This window comes from Lagopus leucura, unplaced genomic scaffold, assembly GCF_019238085.1.
Source record: "Lagopus leucura isolate 7727_CA_CO unplaced genomic scaffold, USGS_WTPT01 Super-Scaffold_806, whole genome shotgun sequence".
Lineage (NCBI taxonomy): Eukaryota > Metazoa > Chordata > Aves > Galliformes > Phasianidae > Lagopus > Lagopus leucura.
In genome coordinates, this window is record NW_024962260.1 from 4,163,198 (window position 1) to 4,184,303 (window position 21,106).

General features: G+C 47.6%; 1 protein-coding gene across 1 annotated transcript in view; it reads right to left on the bottom strand.

Annotated features, from left to right (window-relative positions):
- The window catches only part of SETD1B (SET domain containing 1B, histone lysine methyltransferase), a 41,843-nt gene extending 23,715 nt beyond the window's left edge, over window positions 1-18,128 (bottom strand). The window contains exons 1-6 of the mRNA XM_042865341.1: window positions 17,913-18,128; window positions 17,488-17,642; window positions 16,977-17,075; window positions 16,250-16,520; window positions 13,341-13,453; window positions 10,081-11,259 (exon numbers count right to left, since the gene is read on the bottom strand). Coding sequence (XP_042721275.1) covers window positions 10,081-11,259; window positions 13,341-13,453; window positions 16,250-16,520; window positions 16,977-17,075; window positions 17,488-17,642; window positions 17,913-17,985 — 1,890 coding nt within the window. The 5' untranslated portion in view covers window positions 17,986-18,128. The remainder of the gene's footprint in view (window positions 1-10,080; window positions 11,260-13,340; window positions 13,454-16,249; window positions 16,521-16,976; window positions 17,076-17,487; window positions 17,643-17,912) is intronic.
- Window positions 18,129-21,106: the final 2,978 nt, after the last annotated feature.

Consider the following 21,106-nt stretch of genomic DNA (forward strand, 5'->3'; position numbering starts at 1 on the left):
AAAAATAAAAATAAAAATAAAAATAAAAATAAAAATAAAAATAAAAATGGCAAGCATGCAATGGGGTCCTCTGTCATTTTCTGGTGTCCCAGCTACTAGCAGATGTTATTCAAGGTCTGTCCACATGCAAGACTCAGAGTTTGAAGTAGCATGTAACAATACAAAGAAAACTGATAAGTTTAGGAGAAATCACACTGAAGATACAGTGAACTAATTTACCAGATGATTCTGAAATGGTCTGTTTTGTTCTTCACAGCAGTGCAAAAATGCACCAATATTTCTAGATAGCAGAATGTACTTAACAATTAGAGATAAAGAAGGCAACTGGCAGCATTAGATCAGAGTCCACCTATAAGCACTAAAAAAGCGTACAGAGTACACAGACACCTTGCAGCTCAGTGCCAGGCAGGCTTTCATATGCTGTCCCTGAGTTCACTCTCAAATCATAGGTCAGATGGAGCCAGGAATCCAGATCTTGCTACCAACAGAGTGATAAGAAAGCAGATAAGCTTGGAAAGCAGCTGATAGCAGCCTATTGAAGAATAGCTTGTACACATATTGTATTTAAACAAGTTCTAATCAGCAGAAGTAGGCCAGTTTGATATTATTCCCTTTTTATGCACTACATCTACACCCTCGAGAGTCTGAAATCACATGTATTACTGATAGGCAGCATTTTCAGAGCACATTCAGTGCTCTCGATCTTTCCAGTTTCAGCAACAAGAGCAGATTGATTTGCAAGACATGGACATTCACCAGGCAGCCTGTGTAATGTAGGTCTTCCTCAGCAAGGAGAGCAGAAACCAAGGAATCAGGGCCATGGAGGACAACGAGCAGAAGAAAAAAAAGAGCTTTTGTGAGGTCATCCACCAGCACCATCCCTTAGTGCTCTCCTGCTTGCTGCTGCCTGCCCTCAGACCCAAACTTTTGCCCTTCCTTCTCCAGGGGCATCCCTAATGGCTTCTCCCTCAAGAGGCTCACAAGACAAACTTCTCTATCAAGTGCTGTGGCTGGGCTCGTAGTGACCACAAATGATCTACGATCATAAGGAGCGCCTTCCCTGAGCACTGCAGCACAGACCAACAAATCCTTCTGAGCATTAAAACCCAGCTGGGCTGCAGGGAATACTTCAACCTAAGGAGCCTATTTCAAGCTGCTGAAGAGGCTGCATAGAGACGTCCTTCCTCAAAAGCAAGGGTGAGGCCAGTAAGAAGCAGTTCCCCTTTGGTAACACTTCCTCTTCTCTTACAGATGATCTCTCTGGAGGCACCTCAAGTTTTTTGCAGCTTTACTTCCTGCTCAGCTTTTCCCTTCTCTTGCTGCACTGATTTAACTACATCCTGCATCCAGGCAGGACAGAACCAGGCATATCAACTGAGGCATGGGATATATTCATTAAAACATTAAAAATCCTCATTCTATGATGAAACCTAAAGCAATTACCAGCCAAAATGCCTTCAAATTCTCCTCCCCAAAGCCTGCTCTGTAAAGAAGAGCTCTGCTACAGAAGGAACTCTTCCTGCACAACATTCCTTGCAGGAAACACAGCCCTTGGGACCGGCACTGCTGGCTGACCCCTTAACAGGGTCCTGTGCAGAACATGACATTTTGCATAGCCTTCTAGAAGATATCAAACTTTTGCTATTGAACTATCCCAGCCATATGCAAAATAAATAGTGTAGCTGCAACTGTTCTAAATTACTGGAGTGGAATCATCCCACAGCTGCGCTACATTCCCACTGCCATTTGTTCAGGCATAAAATATACAAAAAAAAAAAAACAGATGTAAGCAATGCTGATTTCCCCACCTGTTTTCTAATTAGCAAGCAGGAGGTTTACAGTAAACCACATGGAAACACTTTTCACCTGGAGCAAAATTCATCTTTGAACCTCACTGCCACAGGGAACTGCAGAGGCTGAGTATGGAACTGGGGTGAGATGGTTGTACCAGATGGGACCAGCAGCAGCTCCTGCACAGGATGGTGTCTTGACCAGTGGATGATGAGGGACTGGAGGGACCCCAACGCCAGATTATTTTTTTATGGATGGTGTGGCAGTATCTAAAGCTCAAGTTTTCTCTTCTTGAACACTGAAAGCACATCCACATAATCCCTACCTTATGGCATTCAACCTTGGAAAAGAAAAACTCTAAACCCATCAGCACAGCACTCTGTGTTCCTCTGAAGGACCCCACAGCGCCACCCAAAATCTTCAGGGTATTTAAAAACCGCCTCAGCACAAAGTCTCCATCTTCAAACAGACCCACAGCATCCTCCTGCAGTCTCTCACCAACTGGCATGCATCTCCTGTTCGCAAAACCATCTACTGGTACCACTCTGCTGATGTAATTTGGGAGATGTATCTCACCTGACACAGTATTAACAGGTGAACAAATCTGTTCAGATTCCCCTGTCAAAGTACATCTTTTCATACACATCTCTGTGGCACATATTCAACTGGTAGATTGCCCTTTATGTTTTACCATTGTTTGAATAATTGCATGCAGTACTACAGATTTTCACATTTTCCTGATGATTTTTTTTTTTTTCTGGACAACAGCAAAGCCCTTGGAGCACCACGATAATGACTGCTCACATTTATCAGCCTCCTTCAAAGACAATCCCTCCATTACCTGCACCAAGAACTCAGCCACATCTGCTGACTGAAATACCATCTTTTGGCAGCAGGGTCTGGGATTGGGAAACTGTCCCCAGAGACAAACACCAGCACTGAGCCTAGGCTATGGCCTCCCAGCTCCTCCTTCCACTAGTTGCACTGCTCTCATCTTCAGTCTATTTTTTTGCTTGGGACACAAGAGGCACCAGAAATAACAAGCTCCTGTGAAAGGAGGGATACCTGCAAAGAAGCTGTCTGCTCCAGCAATCCCTGCACAGGGAGCATCCTCGACACAATGCAAGCAGCTCCTGCATACTGGGAAGATGACACACTGCTTGGGCATGAGCACAAAATGACATGCTGTGAAGCACAACTCTTTTTGGAAAACCTCTGTAGGACAGTGACTCTCATCCCAGAGCCCCCAGGCAAGCAGCAAACACTTGATTCCTGGAGCGAGCCAGCAAGGGGCTCTTTCAACTCCTGGCAAACAATATCCTTCACATCAGCCAGCACCATTATCAGCCCTCCTCTCCCCTCTGATCTAATGGTCATTCCAAGCACTGATACTGGGAATTTTGGCAGTGGTGAGCACGAGGACAGTCCCCGTGGGATGGAAGGTGAGGGCAGGAAGGAAGGAGAAGGACTGGACCCTGCAAGAGTGTCCTGGCTGCTCATCTTCCTCCCCACAGTTCCCAGAGCCTTCCTCCTCCCTCTCTGGCCTACTGACAGCTGTGGGGAGAGCTGCTGGGCAACACAGGGCCGAGCCGGGCAAAGGTGTGCGATAAATAACACTAAGCACCCAGTTATCAGTGCCACAAAAGTGCAGACTCCACAAAACACACACGTGCAGAGCAGTCAGCAAATTCAAGTGCCCTTAGGAAGCACCTAGGATGAAACACCGGAGTGCCAAAGAGTAGGAATTGGAGGTTTCCTACAGCCCTTTGCCCTTGTTGTAAGGAAACCTCTGGGCCTTGGGCACGGCTGCCAGCTTTGAGCTCATAGAGCAGTTTCACTTCCTCCCCGTGCCACTGCCCCCCATGCAAGGAGCGATTGCCAGAGCCCAAGCCACCAACAACTTCCTTTGCTTGAGCTGCTCCTGCAACACATTGAGCAGACCCGAGGCTGGGGAGGCATTACAGATCTGTTTTCCACCTTCTGTTTGTCATATACCTTGACCTCACCAGCCCGTCTGTACGACTGGTGACTTATAAAACCACCTCTGCTTTAGTTGAGCACTAAGCAAATCAAAACAATTTTTTAGATTTCTATTTTTAAACCATCTCTTCGTGCAAGGAGTTGGAAAAGATGAGAAATCCTTCTCATGATGCACGTGCGTTTCTGAAGGCGAGCACTGCACTTTCATACCAAAACCTGGGCACTAACAAACTTGTTGCTTTCGGGATGAGTTTTTGCCCCATCTGTGCTAGGTGCAAACAGGCACCCCGTGCTGAAAATTGGAATTAATAGAAGGGGGTGCGAAGTCATGGGACTTCACGCTGGTGCATATGCAAAATAACGTTCTGCTGATGAGCAGTGTCTATTTAGGGTGTCCAGGAAGGGCAGCAGCCAGCAGAAATTTGAATAAGTGCTCGCCTGTGTGCTGCTGTGTGTTAGACACACACACATATAGCACAGCGGCTGTTCCATCTTCTTCAAAACCAGCCCCAGGAATTGGCGTTGTTCTGGCTGCCAGCACAATATGTTACCAGCAATTATTTTCTCAGTATTTCAGCTGATTACCTAACACACTGGCACATTTGCTCGGTGTCGGCACGTGTTGCAATGCACCTTGCCATCCAGCAGCACATTCGTGGTCCCTCAGTCTCTCTGCACAGCCATCAGATGCAGAATGCGAGCAGAATGATAACGGGGTGGGGAAGCTGTAAGGGAAAATGTGTCGCTCGGCATCAGGTTCCACAGCCTACATTCATGGCATCTGCACATTCAGCACCGTTGCAGCTGAAATTGGGGTGTTGAAAAGAAAGGGAATAACCCTGTGAGGAGCAGAAGCAGAGATACCAGGAGGGTCTCTGGCTGGAAATGGGCTGCTGAGCTCAGACCTGCATACACCGTTCCATGGTAACTGTGTGCTGTGGTTAAACACTGCAATTTGAAGTCAAGCTTCCAGAGCAGCAGCACATCTACACATTACAGAAGCACACAGTAAGCACTGCTTTACCTACTAACAAGCAATTCAATTTTACGTGCCCAGCTCACTTGGAAGTGAAAATGTACAGGAGGTCACCAGTGGCAAAACATAGTAAAACTGAGCTGGTAGCAAGAGTATAACCAGTAACAGTGACATAAAAAAAGGGACAGCAATGTCACTTCTATGAGATATGCAAAATGTAAAAGCCTCAAAGCTCTGGCCCAGTACCAGAGAGTGAGAAAGGCACTCAGCCTCCCAACCACAGCCTGCTTTCTATTTTTCAGCTACACTTCAAAGCATTTCACCATTTCTGGCTCCATTACATTCCCTCCTTCCCCTGAAGCAGCTGGGTATCAAAACCCAACCAAACCATAGAGTCAAACATTCCTCTGTTTAGGCTTCTCCCCCTACGAGGGAGCACATCGCCAGCACAACCGGTGAATCCCACAATGTTCTGCTTCAACAAGTGCTCCCCCCAGGCCTGTTTACTCCTTGCTTCCCACACTGAGCTGCTCAGCACTCCAGGAACCAACCTGCAGCCAAATGTGAGAAGTCAAAAGTCAGACAAATCAGCAAATAGCTTCCCTGCTTCGTGTAATTCTGAAGGGGCAGCAGGTTGCCTGTGGTAAATGAATGGGATGCACGAGGAAATGATCCCTGCCTGTGGTTCCCCAACCAGCTCTGGAAGAATGCTCAACACTGAGTGGATCTCTGAGGTCCCAACAGGATCTGGTTTTAAGTCATTTTCTAGGACCTGTGTGCTGCCATTCTTTCTGAATAGGCTTAAATACTGTAAGATGTCCCCAGAGCTGAGCCCGAAGATGGAGCCACTCGCACTGATCTTAATTTCACAGGTTTGGCATGGCTGATACCATTCTCATGTAGAAGCATGGCGGTCACCTTAATCTCTGCTGCTTGGGCTGCCTTTCTGGAAATTCAGAGTCACAACATACACCTATTTTTTGAATTTCCATTAGGAACTGGTTCCATCAGGAATGATTGCATTTGCAAGAGCTCAGGAGGCAGGAAAATTTGAAAAAGTGTTTATGAGACTGGGCACACACTGCAGCTCTCAGTTTTTTCTCCTTTCTTCAATTAAAAAAAAAAAAGCATCCAGAACTACCACTGCATCCACTTCCCCCATTTCCCTCCAGGAATGATGAATCCCACTCTAGCTGTAAATTGGATCCCAGGTGTACTCATATATATTATACATACATAACAGCTACTTATGGGCATAAGGGCTCTTGCACAGTTACTGTGGAAACCAAGGTATCACATTTCCTGGCTCTACGACTCTACCTTCTCAGCCTTAACGTGCATTTACCTTGAATAAATCACTTCTGCGCTCTTCAGCCCTGGAGTGTCCCTTGGCCAGACGCCTTTAGGTTCCCCCTCAGGAAGCCCCATTTAACACATCTCACAAATGAAGCAGGAGCAGAGAGACTTCATCTGCGTGCAGTGTCCTGGAGGGGATGCATCCTGCAGGCACAGCTCCTGCTCCTCACTGCTCGTCTTCATGCACTGGGCCATTGCTTTCTCTCTGACACGTTCGTGACAACTTGAGATTGAACTTAGCTCGATGGAAGAGGGGAATCATTCACCAGCCACTGACCCATAGCTAGGTCTGGATGGGGGCACGACACGAGACACAATGCAGTGTCCCAAGGAGGATGGCAATGCACCCTGCTAAGGATCCAGAGGGACAAAGTGACCCTTCTACATTCATTTCTTCCAACTCTGACCATGACCGCATAAGAGCCCAAAGACAACGGGATGCAAAGTGCAAATTCAGCCCAGATGTAATCTCAGGGGTCACTCGCTGTGGGGCTAAGCCTGAGCCATCAGCTTGGCACAGAGCTGTCAGCACCACGCTGTGAGAAGCACCTCAGCACCCAGCACAGCATTCAGCACATCACAACAGCCCAGTGCAGAGCACATATGACAGCAATGGCTGTCAGGTACCTCCAGGGCCATGCACTGTGACACTCCCAGATTTTTCCCCAGACTGTTTGCTGAACTCCAGAGCAGGACTGCTTGGCACCTCGTTTGCATTTCAGGATCTTTATTTTCAGGAATACCTTTGGCTCTCCTCCCACCACAGTACCCAGTTGTTCAGTCAAATCGCCAGGAAGACACGAGTCTGTTGATTCTTGGTTCAAAAGCATTTTTGTGCTCGTCAATCTGGAAAAATACAATCGTCAATCACACGGTCTTCCTGTTACACACAGGCTGTGCATGCCAACTAACACCTTCATCAGCTGAAACATGAAAGGCATCATCGATACACAGCACGGTGACTTGTTATAATCCCCGGAGTGCAGGCAGGGCCTCTTCCTGTAACGAGCCAAGCAAAAACATGACCTGGCTCAACGGGATGTCAAAGCGTGAAATGGTACGTACTTAACCTCTGCACTTCTGAAACAGCACAGAAAGATCCTATGAAAAAGAAATCAACACAGTCCTTTCCTTGTTAGCTTTCAGGAATGCAGGAAGGAAAGTTTGCACACTGCTACCCTCAAATTTATTAAAATAACTACATGGCTCAGTTATTCTCCTTTCTTGCCATCTTCTGGTTCTTCGACCCCCCCCCCCCCCCCACCCCTCTTGTCCTGCCAGCTTGCAGGTTGTGCAGCCAGTGCAGAAAGCCTTTATCTACTCTTAACTTGCACTGCATGCACCCTACCCTGTCCCCTGGCCATTCCCCTCCGGCAGCCAAGGTCTCAGGCTTAGCAACACCATACTGGATCTAGAAAACCAACATTCTGACCCGGCAGGATAAATCAGAGTCATCATCAGCCTTGGCAGTACCTTCCATACCCAAGGCAAGTCTGAGGAGTTTAACTTGCATGACAATTTGACACCTATAGGAAAAGTATTACTCTATTAGCTGACATTGCCAAAAGTCCTGAATTTTTTTAATGGGAAACAGGATCACAACCTTCAAAAGCTGCTATTGTTTCAAGGAAAACCTCCCTGCACTTCGCATTGTCCCTGGGAGTGCTGTGATGTTTCCAGCTGCAGCCTAAGGGCTGCTCAGACCCTCAGGGAAAGCCAAATATGAAGCAAATCAGTTCAAACGTGGTGCCCTTTATTGCTTCCTTATGACACTTAATAATCCCTCCCCACACTCATGTCTCATCTCTGCTTGTCTTCCCATACCGCACAGTTGCTAGAAGCATTTCGTCTTGCCTTCCCTCTGCTGTGTGGAGCAGCCTGAAGGCCCAGGAGCAGAGAAGTGCTATCACAATGGGATGGAGCCTGAGGTTCAGTTTCCAGCCCTCAGACAGCCTCAGTGCCCCTCTCCAGCTCAGTTGGAAAGCTGCAGCTCAAATTTCAGCCTATGTTAAGTCACCGCTCAGCTCCACTCCTTCGCCAAAGAGAGGGAAGCCAGGAGAGCCTTTCTCTAAAGCAAAATCTTTGGCGGGAGGGAGGGGGGGGAGAAGGGTGGAGGAAGGAAGTGAAAACACATGGAGATGGTTTTTGTGCATCAGATTGAGCAAAGAAAGGCACAGGCAACTTTTCAAACATACCAGAATGGCTTAGCGTGATTTGTAACCAAGAGCAGGGTTAAATAAACAGCTTCTACAGCAAACAGCAAACTTTTTTTGGGATGGGGAAGAGACAATTAAGGCAGCAGGACCTGCTCGGAGATTTCTGCCGAAGACCAAGGCGTTCACATCCTTTTGTACCACAAAGCTACCGACATGAACTTCTGACACCAGCATCTCATTAAGGGGAGACAAAGACCTAACACGGGCTCTACCGGCGGCACGCCACTGCCCCACATCGCAACCTGCCAACGTGACACCCAACCAGTGCTCCGTGCTGACTGCAGCTACACAGCGCCTGACCCCACATACCATGCTGGCATTCATCCATCTTCCCAAACACGTTTGTAATTGGCTGCAACTCTGTTGCACAAGAGTAAGGACAGCAGACACATGCCCAGAACAGCCAGGAGAGACGAGATGCCTTCCTCATTTTATTTTTTCCTTTTTAGCACTTTGGGGTATCCCCTCTTAAGCCTGCCAGGCTGAGCATAAGGAATCAAAACCTTGCTGCTAATTAACACATTCTCAGGTCCCACCAGCCTCCCTGGCCCAGGAACATAGGCCCATCTAGATCAATGTAACAAATGTATCAAAGTAACCAAATTCTTTCAAAGACTCAGTGGCAATGCAAGAGCTGGCAGGCTTGGAAAGGCACACATTAAAAAAATAAAGCATCCAGAAACAGTGACATTTTTTCCTATTTAACACTGAGACAGGCACTTTGTTAATGCAGCAGCACCTTTCCTCCAGATCAGCACTCTGCAAAGTCTGCACCCATGGGAGCAGCTCCCCCTACCCTGAAATGCAGCCACTTCCAGGGTGAAAGTCCCATCACTGCAAACCACTGGAGAAACCCACTAAATGCCAGCTGAACACCAGAAACTTTCATCAGTAAATGGAACTGATATCTCATGCTCAGGACATTTACACAAGACAAGCCTTCCTGGATGGAAGAGGTTTCCTTACTGAAGAGCTCTTTTACACCACACAGTTTCTTTTTTTGTATTACTACCATAAATGCTGAGGGAAAAGGGTCTGTTCTTGGCAAAGAACTCTGTTTTGACCATTTCTTGACACAGCCGAATAGATACGACACGTCTACTGAAGCCAAACTCACATTTGTTGCAACAGAGGTCCCGAACAGACGTTCCATGCAACGTAATTTCTGTCTGCTGGCACCATTCCACACTGTTAAGCTCTGCTGTCCCTTCAGCCACGAATGCCCCAGGAGAGGCAGCAAGCTCTGCTCTATTATTGGAAGACTCAATGGAGCACATCCCCCACAAGCCAGTTACCTCCCCCTGAACTGAGTGAAGGGAGTATTAAAACCCAGCAACTGTCTTCTGTTCAAACCAGATGGCATAAATAGCTGGAGAGCTATCAAACAAAGTATACATTCAATACTTCAGCATAACATGAAAGCCCCGTTAAGCAAGTGTGTGCATACATACACACCCACGTTCAGGGACCAGAGCAATGGCAGAAAGCGCTCGACGAACTGCTCCAGTGGCTGAACTGCTCAGGACATCCACAGCATGAGCAGTGGCCAAACTTCCACAGCTTATTCTGCTGAAATTATGAATTAGAGTAGAAAAACAAACCAAAAAACCTAGAGAATGGCATGTCACATCCCGCTCACTGAGAGATGCTTTGAGTAACAGAAAAAGCGACCAGAAACCCAACACTCTGAATGACACACAAAAAAAGAGCTGCTCCCTGCCCAGGTTTGAAGCACTGTGGCTCAAATTCCACCTCACTTACCTCGTCCATCTTTTCCGATATTGGAGTCTGGTCCCCAGGCACCATTTCTTTAACCTCCAAGGTCTCGACTTTGGAGGTCCTGTTCAGCTGATCGATGGGAGTCATGCTGGCCTCTGATGTACCCCTGGAATTCTGATTCAGAGAAGCAGTCCCAGGGATGGGCTCATCATCATCAGAGTCAGGTAACGGCGTGGGGCTGATGTCCTCCAGGCCCGTGCTGGAAGGGCGTGAGGAAGGTGTCTGAGCTCTGTAACCGGGCTGAGAGTTTGAACCGTACATTGGGATGGGAGAGAGCTGGGAAGAGGAAGAGGAGATAGGGCTACCTTCCATTCGGACCTCATTATCTGAGTCATGCTCATTAAGAAAAGGTAACTTTGTTCTCTGTTCTTTTAAGAGCATCTCAATCCTTGAGTCTAAACTATTATGCTGCATTTCAGACTCCATGGTGGGGGTGCCAGGGGTCTCACTCCTCTCAGGTGTCTGAGAGAAGGACGGTGCGCTCGGCTCAGGAGCAGAGTTTGAATCTGGTAAGGGTGGAGGTTCCTCTGGTTTCTCCTTCACTGGAGCAAAATCGGCGCTGGTGGCAGCACTGCTTTCTACGACCATCTCGGCGGGAGGCGGTGCAGGTCTTCGGTACTCTGCTTCCCTGGAAGTTTGGGCAAACGGCTGCTCCTCAGACTGCGGAAATACGGCTGGTGCTTGGTAAGGAGAGAAGGCAGACTTGTAACTCGAAGAACTCGAGTGGCTCAGGGGAGGAGTGTGAGAGAACTGAACTGGCTCCTGCTGATGGGATTTGAACGTACTGAACTGATGCTCTGTCCCGCGGAAAACACCAGGAGAATTATGAACATAGTGATGTCCTCCCGGTCGACGGTTGTAGGCATCCGTAAATTTTGTTTCGTGTCTCCTGTGTTTGTACCCACTGTCCTGCCCAAAGTGGTACACTGGCGTCGTCTGACGGCTGGAATACGTGGAATCCTGGGAAAATGGCGTCCCTAACCGTGGGGTGTGGGGCGTCCCTTGGGACTGCGGGGTGAATTGACTGAACGAGTTTGGGGTGTCCTGCCGACAGCTGGAATAGGCTGTGTCGTGGGAAAACGGCGTGCTGCTGTTTGGGGTGACAGATGATCCCGCAGAGGAAAGGTTACTGTCCTTCAAGCGCTTCAGAGAATCTGTCAACTATAAAAACAGAAAAGAGAAAAGCACCTAAACACACACTTTTTAGATACTATTTGTCTAATCCACCTGGTTTTCTGAGAAGTACCCTGGGAGTTTGCACTGATTTCCATGACAAAAAAATAGGTTAGAGCATTCTTGAAAACACAAACCATCATCCATTATGAACCATTCCCCTTGATTTGAAAACGGCAAGCAAAGAGAGGGACTCTAAGAGGAGGAGGAAGGAAGCCAATAAAATAGTGTTCTTCATAAGCTCTACTTGAGAGCATCAGGTGAACAGCAGACTTGCATAAATACTTTCAGTTATAAGAATTTAAATTTCTATTTGTACGTCTTGTCTAAATTGCAAACAGAGAAGAAAACGACAAAATCCTGCACAACAATGAGAAAGTTTGAAAACATTTCTGAGATATGATCAAATTAACTTTTTTTGCAAACAAATCCAAACATCCAAATCAGCAAACAGCAAATCTGCAATCGAACCTATATATCAAGCCCATAAGTGAAAGTGGAGGCCTGCTGAAGGCAACATGCCTCTCGTTGGTTAAGGAGCTGCACACCACTACCCTTGCTACCAAACATTTGTTTGAAACAATGAAGAAGGCTACAGGTGTAAAAGACTGAGAAAGTTCCCAGCTGCTAAAAATAGGTTTGAAACCCCTCCATCAAGACAATGCTCAGGCAGAGTGCTACTGAATACGGCGTTTGAAAACTGAAACCCTACAGTTCTGCAGAGCAACCAAGTAATTGCTATGCAATTGACTTCACAGGAGCATCCAGGGGGTTTCTAGGAGAAGCCCTGCTCCCACTCAGACACTGCTGAGTCATAACAGTGCCCTGCTAAACATCAGCGCCAGAATCAATTTTCCATAAAGCAAAGCAAGAGCTTCACCGTGAGTCCTCCTGGTAAAGAGGCAGGGCTGAGCTCCAGCTCCCCAGCAGCACACCACATCCCACCAGTCAGACCATAGAGTCACTGCTGCTTTCCCACACACAGGTAGGTAAAGGGATCCTTCCCATGATCTGCTCATCACATGCCAGCACCACTAAACCCACCCCGAGCTCACACCTGCCTGCTACACTCATTCATTTCATCCACTTACTTATGCAGACTCTGCTCCTAGTGTGATCCCTTGTCAAGACCATGATCACATGGACATTAGGATTTTTCAGATCAGTGGGATATTTATATTCAATTCACAGCTATTAAGCTGTCCTGAAAACATCTGATTACAAAGTTAATGAAATTATGGCATTCCAGGAAGTCATAAGGGCACAAAGAGGTTGAGAGGAAAACTTTATACTTAGAAGCTTCAAAAACCTCTTTCAAAAATTGATGCCTTCAAGTGAGTTTCTAAGCTATGATCAGAGACAAAAGGATGTTGAGAAGAACTAAGGGGGCTGAGGAACCCACACCAACGGGCTTTGTTTCCTTTTGCCCCCCTCACTGCAGTGGGGTTTGTAGAGGAGCAGTTACCTGGACAAACCCATATAGAGATTTGTTCCCTAAGTACTGAGAAAACCCTGGGAGCCCTCAGGTATTTTGCTGACTGCTTTTCTTAAAAACTGATACCAATGACTAATTAAGATTCTGGTCAATTGATGCCACTACTCAAGATCTGATGTTTCTCCTCTGTTAGCTGAAGAATATATGGGCTAAGAATTACATACTGCAGATGCTAGGCCAAATGTAGCACTGTAAATCACTCCTCCTGTCTTCAAGGGAATAATGTCAGGGACAGACCTGATCCCATCATCCTCTTAACTGCCAGAATTTCTAGCATTAATAGGGCACATACTGTTGGATCTATAGATATTTTTCATTCAAAAAGACAAAGAACACGTACCACTATGCAAATGTGGGCATACAGATTAGCCACATGCACTGCATCCACAGTTACACCTCCTGTGGCAGTATGATCAAGGTGTCTTTAAATGTAGATTAGTAACATGCACTGAAACTGTGACCAGACAGAAAAAAAACGAAGCTACACTGAAAGTCCTAAAAAGCAAAGTTCAATGAAGAGTTTGTTTGGAACTCTGTAGAAGCTACTCTTAAACAAAAACCAAGCAGACCATACCTGGAGGGTTTCATTCGCAGTTGGCGATGTGTCCTGTTCAGTGCCTACAGGCAGGGTCTGAGGAGTGTAAAGACCATTAACGAGCAGCTCATAGAATCGCATGCGGGTTTCACCTGCACAAACCACAATAGAAGAGTTTTAAAAACCAAAATAATATGGTCTATGTAAAAATATGCATTCCTTGTATTTGCTAACGCTCCCAGCCTGTTGCATCCCTGCAACAGAGGAGCAAGCAACACCTCTGAGTTTTGTTTGTAGAGATCATCTCTAAATAATCTGCAAGGCCAAGTGAAGTCAGACGCTCCTTTCTCAAGCCAAGACAAAGAGGTTTCCCAAATCCTTTTTCCTCTTCTCAGTCTGCTTGGCAGCTCTACTCCTTACCACGCTCTCTGGAGAGCAGCAGTTTCACTCCTCTCCAAAGTGCCAAGCAAATAGTTTGCAGATTTAAGAAGTGAAACTCTGACCGAAGGGACAAGCCTCTGCCAACAGCCAGAGCTGCTCCAGAATGCTCTGCTAACACACCTTGCTGTCAGAAACTGGCTGCTAGAAATGCAAACAAGGTGCCTGGGAATGCTGAGGACAAAACCATTAGCACTGCTTTCCAAAAAGACACTGATATTTGCTTTCCTTTGTTCAAGGTGTGTGCTCGATAGCATCTTTCAAAGAATAAAAGCTAAAGAACCAAAATGCCCCCCCTATCTTGCTACTGACAGCCTTTTCATTACTAAATCTCTGAACTCTGGAGAAGACATAGTTTGTTAATATTAGATTTTTCATTATTTTGTAGTTTAGTAACCCAAACCTTTTTTTGGTTTTTGCAACCTGTAAGAAACCCCATGCTCCTTGAGAATCACTGTGCAATTTAAAAGCAAAGCATCCATAGCCTGAATCTGCACGTGGAAAGGACTGATTTATTTTGAATAAACACTGCAGATGAAGTTATTTGATTCTCAGATTTCATTTCATAAAGCCTTGAGCCACATTATCAACTACGTCAAGTGTTCAACTGAAGTCATAACAAAAACCCATCTCTTCAAGACAAGGCCTAAGATGCTTGGAGTCATTAACACTTGCACACCCCCAAGAAACCACGGCACTCTGGATACAGAATTGTTGGGTTTACTTTAAAACTGTTTTTAAAAGAAATGTAAAATAATTATTAGAAAGTTTCACATTTCCTCCTGGAAAACTTACATTTTCATTTTCAAGGAGCTTTGTGTGTAATGATTCTTAGCTATTTCTCTAAGGCCAGGCCATTATTATGTCCATTTTGCAGAAGGATGCACTGAGGCAGAGAGCATGCTTTAAACCAGCCCGCCTTAGATAAGGGAATTGAGTTATTAGTTCCAGATTCCCAAGCCTGTGCTCAGGCCAGACAGACAAAACACTTTTGCTCCTAATATTTATTTTACAGACACATACAGACACACACATATGAAGAATAACCTAAACCTGCTAATGCTACCTTAGGAACAATACTTTTACTGGACTTTCTTGGATTACAAAACATTTGCAGTGGTACTCTTTTAGAATGGAATAGATGCAGCTGTGGAAAAAAAAAAAGAAACATTGGAAGCACCGAGATGGCAAACAAAACAAAATGCAATTTAAAACGAATATTTTGATGTTCTCTCCCTACAAAGAGGAGCATTAAAAGTCAGCTGTCTGTTCAAGATGTGCAGAGTAGTTTATGAATGGACGAAAACCAGGAGGAATGCAGTACAATCAGCATGTTTAAACACCTGTCATTAAGACATCCACTACTTATGAGCCTGCTTTAGCTTACATTACTAGAACTACAAATGGTTAATTCTTTTTAGAAATGTAATTTACCTTTCAATTTCAAAGTAAGCAGGGAAAAGAGCCTGCCTGTATATATTAATGATAACAGAATGTCAAAGCATATGTATATAGACAATGTTAGCTTACAAGAGAAAGCACGGAGCTACTACTGTGATTTTGTTTCTGCTGGGGATCCATAATGTCAATTAAGGTCTTACTATACCCTCTTACCACGTGTGGCATGCCAACTGCTGTACAGATCGCACGCTAAATTGTTGAAGCCTTTCAATACAGAACAAATGATCAGCAATGCACTTCTTTTTTCTCTTTTCTAAGAAAATGGTGCTAACAATGCCCTCTTCCCAATGAAGGGTGCAACAAACCAGCTTTAAACTAGAAATGTAACATTTGCAAGGCAGAAGTCCAAGAGACAGCTGATTTACATTGAGGTTGCTACACATCTTCAGCTTTAGACAATGGCTAAGATTTGGGTACATTTTAGCAAAGTCCTTCACTGAGAGTGAAGGAAAAGAGAAAGCAGTAAGATGCAATGTTTCCACACCACCAGAAGGTTTACAGTACTCCTCAAGCTCAGGGGTGGATCCGGGAGCTGGCTGGGACAAGGGGGTCCTGCTGCTTTAAGACAGGCTCTCACTTGCACACACACTTGCATGCACACTCACACTGTCAAGTGCTGGGCATGCTTGTGCTGCCAGCCTGGAGTTTGCTGCTAAGCATCAATGAAATGCCAGGCACGCAGCAGCCAGCACCCCAGCCAGAATCCCCACCTCAGAGCACCAGGAGCACAAAGTCCGCACCAAAAATCCAAACACGCCAAACTGTGGGGGGATGGCAGCCCGGGGATGAGGCTGAGCACAGCCAGGACCCTGTGGACAGGGCAGGATGGCAGCATTTTGCAAATTACAGGGCTGTCTCCTAGCAACAGACAACACATTGTGTTCCATGTGACTTGCAAAGGACCCAAAACGCAACGCACACGCAAGGGGAAAGGAGCTCCCTCCATACTCGTAAAGCCAAGCTCTCGGGGCTGCAGCAGGGGCTGCTTTAGCAGGGGAAGAGCATGGGTGCTGCCAGCCACCACCACATGGCCAAAACGAGCCCCTCACCTTTTGTATCCAGCTCCACGTGGATAATGTTGCCCATGACAGAGGTGTTGTGAAGGTGCTGGACAGCCTCCCGGGCACCTTTGACAGTGGCAAAAATCACTTTGGCAATGCCCAGGTGCTTCTTGTTCTTGGGGTTGTAGAGAATCTCCACCTCTTCCACTTCACCGTATTTCTTGCACATGTCGGTTAAAAAGTTTTCACGGATGTTGTCATTCAGCTTGGCAAAGGTGACCTGCTTGGGAGGCACTGGCCCCACGTAAAACTCATCAATCTGGAAGCAGGCACAAGGGAAGGGGAAGGCAATACAAATAATCGGCATCGTTAGAGAGCAGAGAGAAGGGCACTGGGAAGACACGGGAAGGAGAGGGTTAAAGCCTGCTGCAAACTTCAGGGAAAGAAAGCAGCCTCTGAGGAAGAGCCCAGCCACGCACTGAAATAGCTCTGTCCCCGAATACGGAGCAGTGCTGTCAGCAGGACCCCCCCGTGCTGCCCCCCACCCGAGAGAAGCCCCCAGACACAGCTCAGAGCTCCCAGCCACCTTGTTAGGCAGCTGCACCGATGGCTCGTGGTCTTTATGGAACAGGATTATTGTGAAACGGTTTGCCAAATAATAATGTTAATAGGAATGGGACTATCATTTAAATGGTTCATTAAACTGTTGGGAACTCAGGCCGCACTCCCGGGTAAACAAGAATACAAAGCTAAATCTGAAAGTCAGCAGCAGTACCTTGAATTTGGGGACAGACAGCTCCAACTCCTTCGTTTTGGTCCATATTCGCCCTATTCTGGGATCTCTGACACAATCCACAGGAGCGATTCCCGAGTTCTGGGAGGAGAAGAAGAAAAAGCACAAAAGCAACAATAACAGCATTTGGAATTTAAGGCAGAAATAAAACAAAAACATAAACCCCGAGGAAGCAGGGGCTGTCTCAAGGGAAGAGAAACACATACACACATACACACACACACGTGTCAAATTGCAATACTGCTGGGAAATGCACACAGATTGGAAACATAGAAAGAAAGCTGCAGGTTGGGGCTCAGTGTTGGGCTCCTGACAGCTGAATGCACAGTGTCAGGTGGCCCTCGCTCCGGGGGCTGTCCCCAGCCCCCCCCCCAGCACCGAGGGATCTGCTACCCAGGAGGACCCCAGCCCCAAAACAGGAGGGGTGCAGGACGGGGGGGGGGGGGGGGGCACGGTACAGCGAGGGGAAATCCAGGACCCCCCCCCCACTCACCGGCATGCTGAAATGTTGCCCATCGTAGCGGTAGAGTTTGTGCTGTCCTTTTTTCAGAGCCGGGTCAATAATCAACTTGTAACTTCTCCAATGGTGATTTCTTTTCTCGACAGAAGTGCTGGCTTGGGTGCTGTTCTCCATTCCGTTGATCCAACCTGGGCAAGGGGGAGCGGAGAAGGGAAAGACAAAACACACGGAAAAGCGTGAAGTTAAAAAAAAAAAAAAAAATACTCAACAAAACACACAGCTTTTTTTTTTTTTTTTTTTTTTTTTTTTTTTTTTAAAGCGAGCCCCACACCCCGGCGGGGAGGAAATCCACCACGAAGCAAACCCGTAAAATGGGGGGGGGACCGCCAGCTAAGTCCCCCCCCTCCACCCCAGCAAGACAAGAGAAGAGAGAAGGAGGAAAAAAGACCCAGTCTCACTTGAACTCTGCTTTTTGCCATGATCTTCAGGGTGCTTGGCTTTTTCCCCCGCCTTGATCTCTCGGAAAGACATCGCGCTCGGCGGCCGATCGTCTCCGGGCGGCGAAAGGCGAGCTCCCCGTCTCACATGGGGCCGGTTACCGGCGCGGGCTGCCCGCCAGGCTCCTGCCTCCCGTTTTCGCGAGCCACCACATATTGTGTGTGCTCGCTGCTGGCGGCGGCGGCCTCCCACAATACACCGCTGCGAGCGCCGCGAACGCCTAACCGCCCTCCGCCGCCTGCACATTCACGGCGGCCGCAGCGCGCAGCCCCCGGCCCGCGGCCGCCCCACCGCCGCCCCAGCGCCGCCGAGCGCCGCGGCATGGGCCGCTGTTGGGCTGCGGGTATTTTTTCCCCTCCCCGCCCCGGGTTTAAGGCCGTCAAAGGGGGAGCGTGGAATCTGCCCGCTGCGTTTACCTTAGCGTAAAGTGTTTCTAAACAAGATGGACCTAGAGGTGGGACAAGTTTTTGGGGGGAAGCACTAGGGGGAAATTCAGACACCCCCTCCAAAACACAGCCCGCTCCCAGGGCCCGGAGGCCGCGGGTGGAGCGCGGCAGCACCGCACTGTTTGCGGGGGGAGGGGAAAAAAAAAGAAAAAAAAAAAAGGGGGGGGGAGCTGGGGGCCCCTGCTGCGGCCGCTTTGCTTATTAAAGGTCCGGGCCCGGCGGCAGCCAATCAGCGGGGAGCTTCCATTTTGTTTTAGGTATTAAAGGCCGCGCGGCGCGGTCCCCCCGCCGGTTGCCGGGGCGCGGAGCCGGGCGGGTGCGGCGGGCGCATGGCGCGGGCGCGGCTGCCGACAGGCGCGGGGCCGCAGCTCGGCCGCGGTCGGGCAATTGGCTGGTTAAAGGCAGCGGGCGGCCGCAGCCAATCGGCGCGCGGCTTGCATTTGGCTTGAGTTATTAGACGGCGATCTAAAAACATCCTTCAGCAGACAGCTAAGGAGAGGCCGAGAGACCAGGCGGCCATCTTTCTGCAATGGAACGCAATGGCCAAGTGGGCTTTTCTTTGTTCCAAAAGGGGATCCTCCATGTGAATCCACTCCGTCCACTGGCAGGAGCGCCCGGGGGGGTGTTAATTCTGGCAAAGGACTCACAGAAGAAGGAAGATTTTAAAAAGATTTCGGATTTTTCCCTTATGATTCGGGATCCATCTTTGTCTTGTGTAACTAGGTCATGGCACACCCTATGTCAGCAGTAACAATTTTGAATGCAAAAACAGAGTAAATACATGATTTTTTTTCTGTTGTTGCTCGGTTTTGGGGGTTTTTAAAGCTTGATAGAGCTCTGTGATGACTGCACAATAAATTTTAGGAGGTATTTCCTGTGTTAAACACCTAATTCCTGGCCATTGTTATTAACTCCTCTCGTTCTTGAAGGTAATGTTTTAACTATAGACATAGGAATACTGATTTCTGGCAAAAAAAAAAAAAAAAGGCAATTTTAAGATTTTTCTTTTACGTTGTAAGTACCCACTCCATTCTGTCCTTGCTAAGTGTAGTTTTCATGTTAATGTTACCGAAGTGGTCCTTATTTCTAAGCCTTGCATGTCTATGTTCTTGTCTGTTGCTCTAAACCAATTGATGCTTTTGGAATATTTAACTTAGCAAGATACTTTAGCTCAAAGCTGCCTGAGGCTGTTTACCACCACTGAATGCTGCCCAGGTCTCCAGGAGAGCACTTTTTTTTGCGCCGTGTGCTCTGTGGAAAAGCACTGCACGTCCTTTTTCTGTGTGATCTGCATCGAGCTCAGCCTTGAGCAGGACTCCTCGCTGTGTACGGTCGTTCAGCAGAGCTGCACAACGCTTCCTATAGATGCTGTACATCGCTTTTTGTTGCTTTGGTTGTTTTTTTTGGGTTTTCTTTTTTGTTGGGTGTTTTTTTTTTTTTTTTTTTGGTCATTTTTTGGTGTTTCTTTCATGCTAAGCCACAGCCATACAAAGCTCCGTAACCATCTCACCATGATCTGCTTTGCCTTGCAAACTGTACGGGAGGGAGACGTGGTGATACAGATCAGTTATCTATAGCCATATTTAAAAACAAAGCCAAAAAAAAAAAAAAAAAAAAGCGTAACAACATAACAACATCACCTTCAGAGCTGCATTCAACTGTGGTGCGTGGTGAGTACACCCTTCTGCCCTCAGAGGAACATACGGACCAGGCCCGTGTTACTGTCCTGGGCGAGGGATCCCAAGGGTCGTCCTGGCGGTCTCCTTCTCCTCAGACATGTCTACAAGACCTCAGGAAGGTCCTGTTTTGAAGGAAGGATTTCTTTCTGTGTGGTTGTCTGCAGAACTGTCCTTTTTTGGCGTGTGTGTGTGTGGTTGTTTGGTTATTTTTTTTGTTCCGTGAATCCATGGCAGAGGCACAAAAGGGGGGAAAAAATGTCTGCCTGCAGATTGTGAGGACTGTAGCTGGTTTTAAAAGAGGCGAAAAGGCGGTGGTAGGGTTCCCTTACATGTTTATCCGTCTAATTACAGCAGATGGAGGAGGAAAAAAAAAAGCAAACAAGAGGGAAGGAGGGGGTGGGGGGGGTGAGTCGTAATGGCGGATGTCTCACTGAAAAGCACTGTAAAATCCTTCATACCGAGGCAGTGAGGTAGAGAGAGGGGGGGAAAAAATGAGGTCTGGAAGTAAATCCGGAGTGAGGGAGCTGCCTTCCAAGTGAGGGACCCTTGGCTGCCTGAGCGCTACAGTTGGAGAGAGCCGTGACGCAGTTGGTAATTCACAGCGCTTGTGCTTTAGTGCGGCCACCCAGCCCACGAAATGGCCTCCCCGCCGAAGTCTGGTGCTTTTATTGTGTGAAAGCCTGTGGAGAAACCGCGTCCCGTGCGCCAGGAAAGGCGGCTGGTGGCTGGCAGGGCGCTCCGGGTCGCGCTCGGTGTTGTGTGAGGACGGCCGCCATCATGGCTGTTTCTTCACCGTCGCGTTCTCCTCAGCGCTGGGTCCCCCACTGCCTCCCGACGCTCCACGTCCCGCTCACTGCAGGGGAAACGGCCTTTTTTATTCCCCCACCTCCCCCCCCTTTTTCCTTTCTTTCTCTTTTTTTTTTTTTTTTTTTTTTTTTTTTTTTTCTTTCCCCTTCCCCCATCGCTTTGTGAGGGGTTTTGAAAGGAGAAAGAAAGCAGGGAGCGGCGCACAAGATGGCGGCGGCGGGG